Here is an 18094-nt window from a genome sequence, read left to right as displayed (position 1 = left end):
TGCATTTATTTTTTTTTTTTACATTTTCATATCTTCGGCGAGAACTGACCTGTGCCGAATCTGAGCTTTTTCGTGACATTTTAAAACACGAAAGGACGACAAGCTTCTGTCGTGTAGCATGTGCTGGGCTTTTGACAGGAAGCATCAGTGTTTCATGTTTTTGCTGTGGATCTGAGCTCCGCTTTGACACTGACAGCACACAGCCAGCGGGAATAAAGATGAGAATAGAGGGACGGCAGCTGCTGTGGAGGAGAGAGTATCATAAACCTCTCCAACAGCTGGAGAACAGACATCTGCCTATTCCCTGCAGAGAAAACACATGAAGTATGCAGTGAAGAGGGAAAGCCAATCAGAGCGCGCTGCATTAGTGAGAGTCGTCGGAGAGTCAGGAGACACTGAGCTACAATCAGGACTAATTCTGGGCTTTTCTGTGCTGAACAAGGTGGTTGCTAGGGTGCTCTCGGTCGTTACTACGTAGTTGCTAGGTGGAGTCTATCCCGCAAATCTATGCGTCTCTGTCTTATAATCTGCTGAGCTCCATATAGGCAGCACTGTAAAGCGGCATGAGCCCTTCATAGTCCGAAGACTATAGTATGCTGTAGTATGTTTTATGGAGTAAGGAAATAAATAGATAAGGAAACAAATGAATGAATCAAATGTTTGGCAGAATAATTAGAGTAATCAGAAATGCACTGTATTACGTTCTATAAATAAATAAATAGGTAAGTAAATCAATAAATCGAAAAATGAACGAACAGACAAAACAAAATGTTTTGAGAGAAATATAATTTGAAATGAAATCAGTGTCAGAAATGCACTGCTTCACTTTCTGTAAATAAATTGATAAATCCTGGATAAAGCGGAAAAATTTCCCAATCGATAAATTTAGATAAATATCAAATAATGATAATATAATAATTATAATAAAATAAAAATATATATATATAAAAATAAAAATAATTTAGATTTTATTCAATAAATAAGTTATACAAAACAAGTTATTGTAGTTATATATAACTATATAGTATGTGTATCCAAAATTATAAAGAGGAGAATAATCTTAAAATATATTTAGAATTTTTTTAATAAATAATAATAATAATGGATCATCATCATCATCATCATCATCATGCAACAATGGTGTCTAAGGCAGAATTGCCTTAGAAATATATTTCGAATTTCTTCAATAATAAAAGATCTTCCAAAGGAAAATGCGCACACATTCAGACATGTGGAGTACTGCTGAAGACTGTTTATACCAAGACTGTTCACCTATATTACTACTGGATGAACATTCAATGTGCATTGTCAGAAAAAGTCCGGCCTTCTAGATAAAACCAGCCAAAAATGCATTTGTAAATTCAATGCGTCACTACAGCTGCCATCATAAGCTCCATTTCCCCTTTTGAGTATTTTTGAGCAAAAGAAACCACATTACGGGACGGTTCACATCAGATTTTTGTTGCTGATTTTTTATTTGACTGTGAGTTTATATAACTCAGATACATAGGAACTGGTCTTGCGCGCTGCAAATACATTCGTCAAGTCAACCGACATTGGTTAAAAGGGAATTTAAAACTGCGTCATTAGCATGCTAACAACAAACTCTTTTGAAATCGCTTGGATTTAGCCCCGTTCTATTTTAGTTTTGGATGTTGCCTTAGAAGACTTACTGGGTTTTGGAAAACAGCCTGTGATATTTTGGTCCCTATAGATATGGCTCAGGTCCCTGTTAAGCTTAGGGGTTTGTTTGTTGGCAAATGCAAGCGACGAGGAGACATTTATTTGTAGAAATAATTTACTTGAGCGAATCGGAGCAGAGCAGTCTTGAGAAACGGAGAGACAGTTTCCTAGAGTGATTCTATTAGACACCGCAAAGAATTGATAAAGCGCATTAGCGTGTTGGCTCTCATACAGGCGGTTCACTGTTTCGCAGGCCGATTTATAGACGTATCAGATCATAATAGAGGAATTCATTTTGCTTTCTCACGACAAGACTATAGAAATCGCATTTCATCCAACTTCAAAGCGACATATTGAAGTCTGTCAGAGATATGGATCGGCAAGACCATTAACTCCGGCAGCCTCGCATCTTCTGACAAAACAGATTAAAGAAGAATGTCTTCAAGTTAAACGCAAAAACTGTAACTGAAGGCGATTTTCGCACATTTCACTCGGGTTAACAAAAACCGAACGCTGAACTTTTGAAAGCGAAGCGAGAATGGCGTTATCTTTCAGCGTATTGAAGCATTAATCAGAGAAGGGCTGATAGAACTGTCTGCCGAACAGAGACTGGCAGATACTCGTGTAAAGGCCTTTTCGCAACTCGCGTCAGCGTTGCTCGATGCATTAAACTGTCGAGCAAACCGTGAATTGCAACATTACCTCCAGCGCTTGGTTGTCAATCAAGCATTGTTGCGTGGCGTTCAAGCTGTTTCAACTTTGACCCCGTTTGCAGTCCTTTGAGGCATATCCAATGATTACCAGACAGTTTGCGATGACAGATCCCACTTTGCAACCTTGTGGCATTTTACTCGTAATTTTGATTGACTGACCATGCGTTTTAATCCCGGGAAACTGGCAGAGTTTGAAAGTGAAGGTAAAATGAGTCCTATTTCATGCAGCATTTCATATTTTATATCAATCCGTTTTAAAAACAAGAATCAGTTCATTTGATATAGGAGCAATGATATATTTATATTATTTTTTTTAAAATCAATATAAATTTAAACACCTCATAATTGCAGCATTTTGACAACTCAGGAACTATTACAGAAGTTTCAAGCGCTCACTGAGAAACCATGAATTAGGAACAAGGGGGGTGAAAACTTTTGTACAGAATGTAGATGTGCGCATTTTTTCTTATTTTGGCTGAAACTTTTTAATATTATTATTGTCTGTCGTCCATTTAGTGCTGCCCTTTAGAGGCTACCGTCAAACAATCAATCAATACTTTATTTACGTGGCGCTTTTAATGATACAGATCGTTTAAAAGCACCGAAGACAGTTACTTTTATGATATAATTGATATAACTGCAGTCCATCATATCTTTCCATGTAGACGTCCACACTTCTACGTTGTGCGAGAAGAAAAATTGTACCCTTTTTCTCAAGAGAAGGTCAAGCCGGTTGTTGTCCAGCCTAAAGCGAGACAGAAACCTGTTGTCATGGTGCTCCAGTTTTTCAACTAATTTAAATTCACCAGGAGCATCCAGAGATAGTAAAGTTCAATGTTAGATGTTGCCATTTTTCTTCCTGCAATTTATCAAAGCCTTCACCACAACATTCATTCGCTTCCAAGCTCATATACATGATTTAACGGTTTACTTTGTTCACTTACCGCCTTCTCGTCAACAGTTTGACAAAGTCGTACCGATTACATGCTTACATTCAAGCAGGTGTCACCCCTAGGGTATTTCGTAATAGCCTTCTCTTCTGCTCTAATAAAAACTACAGCATTCAAGGCAAGTATAAATGATGCGCTTTAAAATCTTTCAAGGATATTTCGCGTTTAAATAGAGCAAACGCAAACGGACTGTCGTGCGTCTACGGGAGCTGTTCGTAGCGCTAAAAAACACTCTTAGTACTGTACGCAGGAATTTAATGAGGTGACTTAGAAAAGGTAAGAGATGACAAAAACTAAAACCGTGCAAAATACACAGTAGTAGGGTTCGGTTGGGCTTGTTAAGTTTTTGTCTGCAGTTCACTTAATGGCCACCGGTGTCGCTAATAATAAGGGTTTCTGAATTCTATAAATAGGTCCTATGATAATATGTAATAGTGTATCTGATTCAATACGATGCAGCTGAAGTACATCTACACAGGTCATCAGATCGTAAACAGTACCGAAGCTTTTGAATAAAAGCATTATCAAGAGACTCACCCCTGCAGTTCTTTGACTGAGAGTGATATCTTGAGGTTATGTCCCAGCACATGAAGGGTGGTCAGGATGTCTGCCCACTGGACCATCTCTCCGAGCGGGCCACCCTTCAGCACCTTTGGACTGAACACATCACCAGACTCCTCTGTGAGAAAGCCCACGTGCACCAAGATCTGAAAGAAGAGGGAAAAGAGGTCCAGAATGACATGTTTCTACGTGACTAATAACACATTATGCTATTTCTGCATTACTGTGCACATTAGACTTAATTCTATCTCATCTTATTTTATTGGAAACCATTTTAGTTATAGTCCAGTCTATAGGCATGATTGAAAAATGCATATTATTTGGATCTGCAGTTCTTCCAGTCACCACGCAAGGTTGACAACATTTGCCCTTTTCACTAAAAAACACGTTTTTCTACATTTCAAGTGAATAGGTGCACTCAACCTACATATACAAAAGGATAAAAACATACAGCGCTAAGTCTCTTTTCCTGACAGCAGTCTGAGTTTACTTCAGTGTTGCGTTCCCTTTCGGATATAAAGAACGTATACAACCGTCCAAAACGAATGAAAGATTGCGTTAAAGCTGCGTTCTTACATAAGTCTGTATGAATACTACAGCAAAAGGAAAAAAAAAAGCTCCAAATGAAGTATGGGTTTGTACAGAGATGTAGGTGAGGCACTGTGAGACCACGAGAAAGAAGAGGTTTTTTTTAGGAGTAACATCAATCTCGATATAACTGCTCCGATGCACTGAATGTAGCAACAATATCCAGCTAGCGAAGCAAGAAATAGAATGTAACATGCGCTCTCTAGTTTGTTGTTGTGTGTGTGTGTGTGTGTGTGTGTGTGTGTAGTGGACAGTCAAAGTTTAAAATGTGTAATGCTTTTACAATTTCATATTAAAATCGGCAAATCTTATGCATGAAACAATTAAAATAAATTGCTCATACTGCTACTACTACTACTACTACTAATAACAATAACAACAATTGTTTTAATTCATTGATTTCTTTTGGAAACACTTAATTGTGTTGCAAATATAAAGTTGCACTCAATAGTATTTATTTATTTATTTGATTTTGCATAACCGTATTTGGGAATGAATAGGTCTCTGAAAACCTCCACCTCCCCCAGCTCCACCTGTCTAGAGATGTATGCATGCTCTATCATGCGACACTTTACTTCGGCTATCTTCAGTCTTCAGGGTTCTGTCAGCGATGAATCTATGGCGGCTAGGTAGAGTTCTGTCCGAAAGGCTCCTCGTGATCGACTTCTAATGAACGGTCGAGTGCACTATTAGCATTTCCAGGCCGAAACATTTATTCATTTAGCAAACGCTTCAAGTTAAATTGGCTAAATGAAGTGATTTTCAAAGTGATTTTCGGGAGGCGCATTTTCAGCAGAAGCCGCATTATTGTTAGCTCGTCATCTTTGTTCGTCCATGTCACCGACCGTGAAGAAACGAAAATTACATACAGCCGCCCGCCTTAATGTTTAATTGAGGGCAAGTCGCAGACAGGTTTAATGGATCAGCACTAATCGTGGATCGCTGTTTGTTTTCATTTATTCTTATTTCCACCTATTCATCCCTCAACGGACTATCTCAGCATGCGAGACATTTCCGTTGGTTAGTTCGTTATCGAGCGCAATCAGAGGCCGGGCTAAAAGATTCAATCAGAGCACTGATTGCCCAGCATTCGCAATCTCAACCGTCCGACCGAACCGGGGCGCGCTTTTTCATGCATGAAGACAACGATAGCGTATTCTTCGTTTTAAGCAGAAAGCAGTTCATTTAGCGAACTCACAGATGGACTACTTTTATTGAGCGAACGTCACTGAACGCACCTCAGATGAGTAATGCGGCTCTCACATATTTCAAGCTATTTCAGAATGATTCATGAAGCTCATTGTCTTATCCTTTTCTTTTTTTTTTTTTTTCCCCAGCCGTTCACATGGCGCAAACGTATGAAAGAGTTGCATGGCCTTCCCCCGAGATGACGACAGGCTGACACCTCTGAAATATTTGTGTGGGTTTCTTAACATGTTGATATACTACAAATGACACTTTGTCTGAAACTAGACACAGACTGACAGCACCTCAGCATCACAAACCACCCTAACCGCATGCGTGTTATTTTTTAGTGCTTTAAGTGTATCGTAAACCTGTATTCGTCATTTGTTGGTGATGTGGGTATTTGAAGCAACATTTATCGCAAATGCATTGATTAAACGCGCGAAGAGTGTATTCGGAGATGGTGAGCCTTCACTTTTTCTTTTTTTTTACTGCAACTGAATGATGGAATATCACAGAATATCCAGACATGGACTCAATTTCTTTTTCTGCGGTTTCCCAATGAAATCACTCTCAGTGAAAATGAATTGCTGATAAAGTGATAGATGGGAATAGAGGCCGAGTGCATGATCGATACTGGTTTTGCTTCAGCCACTTCATTTGACCTCTCTGCCTAAAATATAATGCTTTCATTAATAAACGACGCATTGATGTTTGATTTGATTATTTATTTCGATTTTATTAATTGCTAATTTTATTTTGATTGCATGGGACATTACTAGCCGGTCTAGTCTACTATATTGTTAATATATTTAAAAAGTATTAATAACTTGTTTAATTAGCTATACTATTATTATTTATCATTTAAAATCACATTATAGTTTAATAATCAATCATTCTGAGTATAATAAGGTTTATTTAATATTTATTTAATATACTACATTAATTACATGAACTCATTATTAACAATACTACCTTTTTTAAAACATTTACAATTTACGTTTTAACATAACATCACATAAAACGTATAATAATTCGTATTATTTTTAAGCTATTGCAAATTGCTATTTAATGTTAGCTGCATGAATGCATTAACCTACTTAAGCATGAGACCTCATTTTTTAATATTTTTCTTACGTTGCCATAATTTGTCTGTCTTATCATTAATGTGTCTGTTTGTGTCTATTTTGTAGATTTTTTATACATATATTTATATACTTATTAATATACTTAACCAAAAGCTTGTTGTTTGGATGTGATCACACTAATTTATATACTCAAATATAATGTAATATAATATAATATTTATTAAACTAAACACTTTAACTGTGAACTATATATTTTATTTCCAAATGTTGATTTTAGCACCTAATCTGTAGTTTATAGAATGGTTTGTGGAGTCATTAAAGATCCAAGAAATTAATTCTAAACCAAAACCATAAGATTCCATTAGATTCTCCTCCTACACACGGTAAACAAAGACATCTGCTAATCCGTGTCTATTACTGGCTTTAACATCACGTTAAATGACTCAATAAGGACATCAAAAGTGCACCCAGCCAAAAGGAAGGTTGAGAAAGCACGAACAAGGACAAATCGACAGCAAAAGTCCATAATTAAAAAGCACCACATGGGAAATCTGTGCAACCAGCCACCACGAACATATTCACAAGCACCCGCAATTACCCTGCCCTCACCGGCCTAACTCACGAGCAGCAGACTTCACCTACAGTAAACAGCTTTTTCACGCTCGCAGTCAACCTCTTCACAGAAAACCACTTCTCTGTGTGACAGAAGCGAGAGTCTGTAACTCGCCGGGAGACTGATTTAATTTAATCCACAGTTTTTCATTCGGGCTTGGCTCTAGGACAGGAAATGAAAATAATTGGTCTGTAAAACAGATAAAAAGGAAATGGCAAAAATAAATATAAAAATAATATAATATAAAATAAATAAATAAATTAAAAATATATTAAATTAAAAATAAATAAATAAATAAACATTATATATATATATATATATATATATATATATATATATATATATATTTTTTATTTATTTTTATTTTTTCAGAGAAGGTTAGGTAAATGTGTGTTCTGTAGGCCTATTTTTGTATTTTAATATCATGCAGATCAATTAAAGCCTCTATAAAAAAGTAAATTCCATACTCTATTGGTCCCTCGGAGAAATCTAATCCCATCCTTATACCGACATCTGTGATTGCGCCGTATGATTGCGCGTCTCGTTTATTTTGACCTTCATCAAATACCATATCTGCAGCTAAACTTCTGGTTTGAAGTCCCAGTCGCATCCGAATCCATACATGACAGACTTCCTGTTAATAACGAACTCAAATGTCACTTCGAAAAACAAATCGCTTCCGTATGGCGTGAAGGAAGTCATTGTTTTGCGAGGAAACCTCGTTGTGTCCCATAAAGCCTTTAATTCACCTTCTTTAGACAGTGTGTGACAGCTCACCCTCTTCTGTTCTCTGTACTGACTGCGCAGACGCTCATCAAGTCTGCGTGCAGCTGCAGCCCACTGCGCAGCCAGCCTGCGCATACGCCTCCTCATGAAGCTTAGAGATTCTTTGCCCGAGCCGACCCGCTCCAACAGTAGAGACAGATCTGAGCGGAAATATGCCTGTAGAAAGAGATAAAGGCCCATTAGTTGCTTGTTAGCATGCATATTAGTAGTATATTAGATATTTATTAGTGCTTATTAAGTACATATTTATTTTACGTTCCTAATCCTACCATATTCTTCAATATATATATATATATAAATAGAAATGTAAACAAGAACACCAATATATTATGTAAAAAAAATGTTTTGACAGCACTATAGTAATTTTAGGATATACAGTAACATACCGTTCTGCCAATCTAGAACATTGCTATTAAACGACTTGCTACTTCTCTCTGAATATCATTTGAATCTAAAACCCGTAAAAATCCAGTGATTAGTTCTCAAAAGCTCCAAAGCAGTGCTTAAACACAACCTAAATGAATGGACTTTAAGCGGTCGGTGGACATGAGGTTGAGGTTAATCAGGCTTTTGCAAATGAAAGAACTGTCATTTTAAAATAAGAGATTGTGGCGTATTTCTAAAAGAGTTCAGACGCGTGCTGGTAATAGCTATGTAGAACTTACAGAGGTAATTTCGCTAGGCAGGAAAACGCTACAGTATTGTATGCCTTAGGGGGGGAAAAAAAGAATAAAATGATATCTCATTTCAGTCTTAGCAGGGCTTAGAGGCGTAGTGAATAACAGTTAAACAGCTGGAACTCTCTCACTTGAAATAACACACTGTGAGAGTAACTAACCAGGTGAGAACACACGTACCGCTCAAACAGTCTCTGCGCTAAAACCCACTGAGCGGCCTTGCTTTCTGTACAGCTTGCTAAATCGGAATTCTGACTAAAATGAGTCCTAATTTGGAGCTGCGCGTTCTGAGATCGTCTTCCTGGTAAAAAGATACCTGTAATACTGCCTTTGTGTTTCCGAGAGCCGTGTGTTCTTAGCCCTAATCGCACTTCACGGACTCCTACACTTCTCTGTTGCAATGAATTCGGTGCAGTGATTGACACTCGCCTGTCTTTTTGGCAGGCTGCCGGTTGTGGGGTGGCTGCTTTGATTCCTCCAGGCCAGCGGGGGGCAGAACCACTCGACTTCACTAAGGTAGATGAGGAAAGAGCAGTCGGAGCCGTCTACTCCATAAAAGGAGTAGCAAGGGTCCGATGTCCACCTGGCTCTCATCCACTAGAAAACAAAGAGATGAGCAACCGTTAAATCAGTCGACATGGCATAGGTGGAATATCTGAAACCATCAAAGGAACTGTTTTCATGTGGGGACGGGGGGTTTCCTTTCGGGTTTTGATCTTGCAAGCCTCACATCACCAATGCAATGCTAATACAACGTGGTCTTCACTCCTGCAACCGAATCTATCGAATCGTACCCATGGACACAATGTCCTTTTTTTGTTTCGTGTCACGATTTTCAGTGTAATGTACCTCAATAGGAATCGTCTCGGTTCAGTGCTTGGTCTCGAGACACTCAAGATCCAATGCCTTTTCAGAAATCCGAACCGACGTAAATGACATTTAACTATCGAATCTGACCTAACGCTTGCTTCTACGGGCGTACATACCCAAGTACATACCCAAGTTTATTAGATTCGCAATGATCTTATAGGATTACTAAAGTTGTGCTGTCTGTGCAGGCACAGGATGCCAGCTCCATATCAATGTCTATGTAATTAGAATGTGTTTGTGGACCTTGACATAGTTCTACGAGTTGAACATGGTGAGAGCACGAGGATCTTTAAAGATAAGGTTGAGTCGATTCAGGTCAAAGGGTCTTATTTATATACTCTTCAGTCCTCACCTCAATGCCTCCGCAAACCTTTACAAGAGCGTAGCAAACCGAACTCTAAGTGCTTTTAGATTTTATTTCAGCTCAAATGTATATGCCTTTCAAGCAAAGATTGGTTTAACTGCTTTCAGGATTTGTTTGGAATGGGACCGCCGAACGAACATTTGACCCAACGCCTACTCTCATCCACACGACAGCCATTTCACGTGGACGATGGATGGTGTCACACTTGTTTGAATCAATTGAGCCTTGAGTGAACAGTCCTTTCACGCCAAATGAGAAGTAAAATCTAAATGTTTCGCATTTTTGCGCGTTGGAATTTAATTAGCGGGCGTTAGCAGCAAAAACATCAGTGAGCGAAGAAAGATAAAGCCCTGTTTTGTGGATTGTTTAATTACTGTTCATAAAGTTCAGTGTTTACGTTCATTTTGAGAAATATTATTTGCTGAAATACACTCCGTTTCGGTTTCTTTTGTGCATCCGCGCGTGTTTCATGCGGTCGTACATTTTAGCAGTAGCATAAAAGTAATGAATGCACGTATAATTAATTGCCAAACAAGCTCTTGCACGTTTTTTTGTTGCTCATCACGAAAAGGAACTTCGCGAGGTAAGGCGAAGTCAGAAAACAAACGCTTTTCTGTGTTTTTCAGCTCTGGAACCGGTTTATTATTCAGCGTTCATGCAAAGTCAAGGTAAAAACGTTTATAATGTTTACAAAAGATAAAAAAATATGTCAGGTTCTGTGGTGGTCTGCCTCCATAATATAGCAATAAAGCACTCCGTGGCAGTTGTGAGATCTGAAGTGTGTAAAATGCGCCCCAGCAGAGATTTTCAGGGTGTTTTTCGAGCTGCTGCCTGATCTGCATAATTAATTTAGTGAATCGGGGGCTAAAGCAGTGCTGACAGCACATGCAAATAAACAGCTTTCAGTGGGAGCAATTCATTCTTAATAAATTCCCCCCTGTATGCATTAACCACAATACAAATCATTAAATGCATCGTAATTATTTTAAACTTTTGACAGCCCGAGATTTTGTTTCATAAAAACCCACTTAATGCAATAGGCGAAATATGCAAATGTAAAAAACGTGTGGTAGAAGAACGTCCGCGTAGAGCCGGGTGAATATGTGCAAAATGGAGACGGAAAAAGATTAATGAGGATAAACCGTGCGTCACGCACGGGGCGAAATGTGAATGATTGCAGATTATTTTATGTAAACAACTTATTTACCACAGGTTATGCGTGTAGTTCAAGAAGACTCAAGAGCTCACGAACTGCAAATATTTTACGTAATAAGGATTTCTCAGGCTTGTGCTTATAAGTACAAAGAAATCAGCAGTTTTAAGTTCTGTGGGGTTTTTTTTTGCACCAGCCTAATCTCACAGCAATTTGTACATATTTTACGAGGTGGCTAATTCGTACAAATTCGTATGACCTCACTCGTACAAATTCATAAGCCTAATCGTCCGTATTCTACGAGTTGTAGTATTCGTATGAATTTGTACGAATGACCTACATTCAACCCGGCCCCAAAACCTACTTCTCAGTTGGGTTTAGACAAATTTACATATTCGTACAAACGAGGTCGAACTGATTTCCACGAATTAGCTACCTCGAAAAAATTTTCATGAGATGATATATATGAAGCCAATTTAGAACATTTTATGAATACACTCTTGAGTCTCTTGTGGTAACTGATTAAAGGCTGAGCACGTTTTGGTAAAGCGTCGTTTGGGATTATTTAATTTTACAAAAATACGGAAAAAATGTATATTCGAACTAAAAAAGGAAAGAGACATCATCTAAACAACAACATCATCAATCAATGAAACAGGTGAGAAAACACTCTGCGAGAAATCCATTTGTTGGATGCCAGTGTTTGCTTCCACCAATCTGTTTTTCTCTAAGGCAACCAAGAAATAAAAAGTCCAGACATAAAGGAGTGTGAGGGTTTGTTGAAAAAATCTCTGTCAACTCACATCCACTTTGCTAGCGCAATCCGGGTACCTGGGATCCTTCGGGACTTCGCACTGGCCTGTAACTCCATCTCGGCCTGCAGATGAAAAGGACAGGCAGTCACAGTCTGACAGCGCTCTTCCACACTACAGTAGCTTCACCGTGGAACACCAGTGGGATCCAAACGCTCTTCGCTTTTAATGAGGCTTTGGGAGAGCCCTCCGTAACTCCTTCCATCTCCTCAACTTTCTTTAGGCTAGCTTTATTAAACATTAAGAAAGCGACCTCTTGCACTCGCACCTCTTAGTTGTCTGAGTAATGCTTGCTCTGGGCTTTGTTAAGAGCTCTGCGCTGCTTTGTGTTCAGTTGGGTAGAAAAAAAGCAACAGAAAATTGCAAACATCCCCTCGCCTTGATTAATAAACTCTCATCTCTCACTGGTAGCCGTTCCCAGTCAGCCTAATTAACAAAGAAAGAGGTTGTTCTTTGTACAACATGCTACTTCAGATCCATCAAGCGAGCTCAAAGAGAAAGGAATTATGGGCTATTCTGCTTGATTATGAAAAGATACTAAGCAGCTGAAAAACACCCTTGAACTTTTCAATCAGAAGACATCCAATGACTCCTGCGTTCTATTCAGATACGGAACATTGATTTAAGAGATTCACTTCAAAATTGAAAAAAAAAATATTTCTAGTAACATATTTCTTATTATAGTATAGTACTTTTGGTTTAAATTTACGCTATTAACCGATTTCTTATCAGCATGGTTATTACTAGCAAATTAACTGTTTATAAGTACTGATAACGCACAAAAAAACAAATGACCCATAACTTTTTTCTTTTAGACGAACAGAGTTTATTTTTTATTTTTTTAATTGTAAGTCATTATAATTAAATTCTTCTCGACATAAGTCGTAGCGTAAGCTCAAAAGAGAACAGATGAGCGAGGACAGAGCAATACTAAATGATGGATATGAATTGAGAAAAATAAAATGTCAGAGAATTTCCCTCATAAGAACGAAAACAGAGGTCAGCCAAGAAGCCCATAACTAAATTTACCAGCTACCAAACTAACTCTTCGTAAGCAGCACATTAAGTTTTTTTAGACAAAAGCTGTAGTTATAGCTAGTTAATAGTGTGAACCGGTCCCAAAACTAAAGAGTGGCAATATATATTCTTATTCTCTGGGATTGCATCACATTTTCACATTTTCATTTTCGATGCGAATACCCGGTCCTTGGAAACCCAGAGCACGGTGTACGACTTTAGATCAAAAGATACTGTAATCGGAAAGTCATTAAAACACAATTGCAAGAGCACAAGTGTTCGCTTTCAACATAAAAGTTCTCATAAAGTAAGCTGAGCATGAGCGGAATCCTCGAGCATTCTGCTCAAAAGGCAGAGCAGAAGTAAGAATTCTGTTTGTCTTACATTAATAGTTTAAATAAACCTCCCACACAGCTTGCACATATGCTCGCTAAAAAACCTGCTGGAATTCCACCAAACTCTGTTGGCAAACTTTAGAGATATCAAACCCTACAGAGGCTCTCGCTGTACAAATAGCGGCAAGAGATGATTGGCATTATAGCGAAGGAGCCCAATCAAGTAGCATTAAATAATAAAGAGCGAATGTGCTGTCCTGAAAAAATGGAACGGAGCCCAGACCTCTTCATGTCTAATTTTAAACAGTGCATTTTAAAGATTTTTTGGTGACTAAAACGAGCTGAGTTATTCAATCTTGTGTGTTACGTGTACCTCTTTAAGGACCTAATTATACTTGATATAACGTTAGACGAAATGAAGTAATTGTTAGTAAATTATAAAATATGGAATAATTGGGAAATAGGAAATACATTTTGCAATCATATCTCAGATCATTGAAGATTTTTGACTGGTGATTCATAACATTCAGATTGGACCACTGATGGCAGATGAAGCACTTTCATGCTCGACATTGTTCAATACTTGGCAGTCAATGGAGCAGTCGCAAGCCTCCCGGTTTTACCTTAAATTGTGTTTCGAAGATTTCGGAAAGTCATGGGGGTACGTGATTAATGACAAAATTTTCATTTTGGGCTGGAGTGACGCTTTAATGCGATTGCTCATTCTTATTTGATTGTATCCAAGTCCTACTTTTGCAACAAGGAAATGTTCCGCAGTTGTCACCCAAAAAGAAATGAGAGATTCACCTCTGGCGGGGATGTTAGTCTTCTTCAGAATCTGCTCCATTCGAACAGCCATGTCAGAGACATTCTGGGCGATGGCCTGGATTCGCTCCACCAGACCCACCGGCTGGAATCTGTTAAAGTGAAGGGAAGTAAGAGAGAGAAATGATGTGCGGCAACAGGACTATTAAAGAAATAGTTCACCCCCAAATGAGGCTGGGCTACTTTGATGATGCTCTTCTGTTTTTTAGGTAAGAATCAGCTTTGATATTTCACCCAAAAATCTCATGCTGTGTTCCATATATATATATATACATAGCAAACCTATAGTACCAGTGTCTAATGGATAATGGATATGATACATTATTAATGGATGATTGTGTGTGTGTGTCTAATTTGAATTAAAATACACCTACACATACCACAGCCTTGAGAAGAACTAAAAGTCTGAAGCACCTGTACTGAAGCAAGTCTTTCTATTCATTTTTGAACTGCATTGCAGCATCCTTGAATGGCACGATTACCCATCGGACATGCTAATTGTTTGAAATATGCTCGGAGCATGAAATAGCAATGCTTCCGTACTGACACCATTCACGTAGATAGATAATGAAAATGACACGCCGGCATGTTTAGGCTTGGCCCTGAGAGAAAAACATGTTACAGCAATTAAGTCGGTAGCAACTTAATTCCCTTGATGTTGACGGCATAAAAAAATGATCTAAAAGATTAAAAAGCTGGGTTAAAATTAAAGGAAAGGCTGCATCATTTAATTGTCCCAGGGTCGACTTTTTTTTTTTTTTTTTTTTTTTTAAATGAAGAGTTTTGTTATTTAAAGATAACATTAAAACAGCTCTGGAAACCCTGTGCTCAATATGTTCAAATGCTTTTTATGTATTCATTATGTATTGATTATAAAAATAATATGTTACCCTGGACCACAAAAGCGGTCTCAGGTAGCATGGGTATATTTGTAGCAATAGCCAAAAATATATTGTATGGGTTGAATTTATATATATATATATATGTTTTGCAAAAATCTGTAGAATAATGAGTAAAGATTATGTAAAATGAACATATTTTGTAAATCCCCTACACTAAATATATCAAAACTTTATAAAAATGTTAATTAGTAATATACATTGCTAAAGACTTCATTGGGACAAGTTTTTGCACTCTCAGATTTTCAAAGTTATGCTTCATTTTTGTCCGTTATATTGTTATTCATTCAGCTTTACGCATGATATATAAATCTCTATATTACAACAAATGGATGCAAACTAGAAACAAGGAAACGGGTGTTTCGAGTGATCTTGGGGGTGTCTCAGCAACTTTTGTACTAGACACAGGAAACCAACAAACTCTAACAGAACTCACGGGCACTCCAGCTGGCAATCATGACACGAACATTTAAGTTTTTAGGCTAGGGTTTGAAAGCATGAGATCCCGCCCTCCCTGCGGGTCACTCCCTAAAGCCACACCTCCTTCAAAACACAAGAACGCGATCCGGCAGACCAGACGAAAACAGAGACACGATGAGAGACAGCGTTGGTGGTTGACTGAATGCCTCACGTCTCATTCACCGCTGAGAAAACATTACGGTAGAAAACGTGTATTATTACAGTAATAACGCCTTCGGTTCTGGAACAGTGCAATGAGCGCGCTGACGATGTATGACATGCGGGCAGGGCAGTCTATCGTAGAAACATTTGGGTGAAGTTTTTATGGTCATATGCCTTCCGCAGATTATATAGAAAATCATTAATCTATTTAGACCACTTAACTTATTGACTGCTATAGGGACGCGAAAAAACAGCATAACAAAAATGTTTTTTAACCAAATCACCTACCCTGGCTTTAAGTAAAACATATTTATGAAAGACAAGGCTGAAGTGAGCTTTACCGGAATTGCGGGTACCGTTTTTTTTTAAGTTGTAAGGCAATAACGGCACAACTATGTGCAATACAGCATGCTGAAATCATTTTCAGTATTTTGGCACAATTCCCCAACAGCCAGTTTGTTAATATTTAATATAAGAATTATCTGCATTACAACCAACTAAAAGATTGAGACATGTGCCCCTTATCCCTAAAAATACAATTGATCAGTTATCAAAAATGTTCAGATCAAGCAGTTTACCATTTCTACCACTTTTACCCTGCACTATAACTTTTGCTATTTTAAATATGCAAAAACTTATTTGTTTAAGTAGTAAAAATAAAAAAACTGGCTGCTGTCTCGGTACCCACTGTACTTTTCAAGCTTTGTGCAATGCGTGACTATATTTTCCTCTCGCATTTGAAACAATTCCAATAAAGCCCCGATAGGTTTTATTTCAGGTATCTCCAGAGACTTGAAAAACCTCTTTCAGAGAGACAGGAAAATGTCTTTCAGCAAGCTTAAGGAGCGCATTGTCGTCTTTGTTTCACACCAAGAGCTTGATTTCTTTATAATACAGCTCACACGAACCGCCTGCAACCCCGTGCCCTGCAGCTACATCAGCAACACGCTGAAGCAAACAGCCCCCCTCTGCGAGCAACTCTGTCACTCCCAATAAATGTCACCTCCGCGCGGCGCAAAGCCGAACGCTCAGAAAAACAGGCCGCCTGAACCCTGACCTTTCTGACTTCACACCCAAAGACAATAAAGTGTTCAGGCGGAGCTGTCACATGCATGTTTGACTTCCGCGATCGCTGCACTTCTGAGATTTCTTTTTAGGTACTGTCAGAGCGTTTTACCTCCTGCGGTCTTTCATCCACACCAATCAAATCAGCTTTGGAAAGAACGTCAGTGGCGATTTTTCAGTTCAACAGACACGCTTCAAAAACGCGAGTTCTGAGGCTTTGCTGATACTACACCCGATTCGATCTGTACTGTATTTCAAACCCGGTCATTAGGACTTGACTTTCACATTTCGAGAGCGATGACATTGGAGCCTTTGTTGGGACGGTGTAGTCAATATCAGTTATATCTACATCGGTTACTGTTGTAATTACTTATGTTGCCAGAGGCTTTCTTACAAGACAATGCACGGTGTTCCTGAGGTACATAGCACTTTGTTTCGTCCACTTTATACATTCTACTAACAGTAAGCAGCTAAATGTCAACTAGCAGTCATTAGAGTATAAGCAAACAGAGTTGATGTTTTTTTATATTAGATTTTAATGTAGTTCTTAATAATTTCATCTGGTTTCATGCTGTTCATTCTACAAAACCAAAATCTGAGTCAAATACGGCTACAGATTATGGCTACCAAAATCCATTGTGTGTCTACACCCAATGCTAATATACTTGCTAATAAACTAATGCAAAATTACTCGTAAATTTCTGTTTAGAAATCATGTGAACGGGCCTTGTAAAAAATGACAATAAATTAGTCCATTTAATACATTTTCCAGAAGATAAAACATTACTAGTAAATTTCCACCGTAGTGAACAAAACATTAGATTACTGCTTTATGAGCATGTACAGGATCTCGTGTATTATTATCGTGTATTATGAGTATTTATAGGCAACTATCTTGGTCAAAAATGAGATGACAAATTGACATATTGATGTTCATCAAGTACTTTCACTTCGATTGTGCTAAATTCATTTGTAGAGTACCAGCACTTGCATCTGAACTCTTCATTACCGCTTCAGCAAGTCAGCTACAAGTTCAAAACTCTTTTTTACTTCCTGTTGTTTTACGTTTAACTATGTAGCTCTGAGATCCTGCGAGACACAATTATATGGTTTTGACAGTGATTATGCCATTTTCACAATTGAACGTATTATACTAATTTCGTTTTTTTTTAATTATTTTTTATAAACATGCTAGCCAGACATGTTTGCAAATGGTGTCTGCTTTGCCTTGACTTACTTTCCATTCAGCAGTGTCTCTGCACTAAATATTATAATAATACACTGCGCAG

At 38.1% G+C, this 18094-nt stretch overlaps 1 protein-coding gene across 1 annotated transcript in view; it reads right to left on the bottom strand.

Moving 5' to 3' along the window:
- LOC122334820 (alpha-1,6-mannosylglycoprotein 6-beta-N-acetylglucosaminyltransferase B) overlaps positions 1 to 18094 on the bottom strand; it is a 78423-nt gene that overhangs the window by 37905 nt on the left and 22424 nt on the right. Inside the window, 5 exon segments of the mRNA XM_043232716.1 lie at positions 3884 to 4053; positions 8159 to 8323; positions 9274 to 9441; positions 12035 to 12108; positions 14203 to 14312. Of these exon segments, the coding sequence (XP_043088651.1) occupies positions 3884 to 4053; positions 8159 to 8323; positions 9274 to 9441; positions 12035 to 12108; positions 14203 to 14312 (687 nt within the window).

This window comes from Puntigrus tetrazona, chromosome 3 (genome assembly GCF_018831695.1).
Source record: "Puntigrus tetrazona isolate hp1 chromosome 3, ASM1883169v1, whole genome shotgun sequence".
Classification (NCBI taxonomy): domain Eukaryota; kingdom Metazoa; phylum Chordata; class Actinopteri; order Cypriniformes; family Cyprinidae; genus Puntigrus; species Puntigrus tetrazona.
This window is presented reverse-complemented; position numbering and strand designations above follow the sequence as displayed.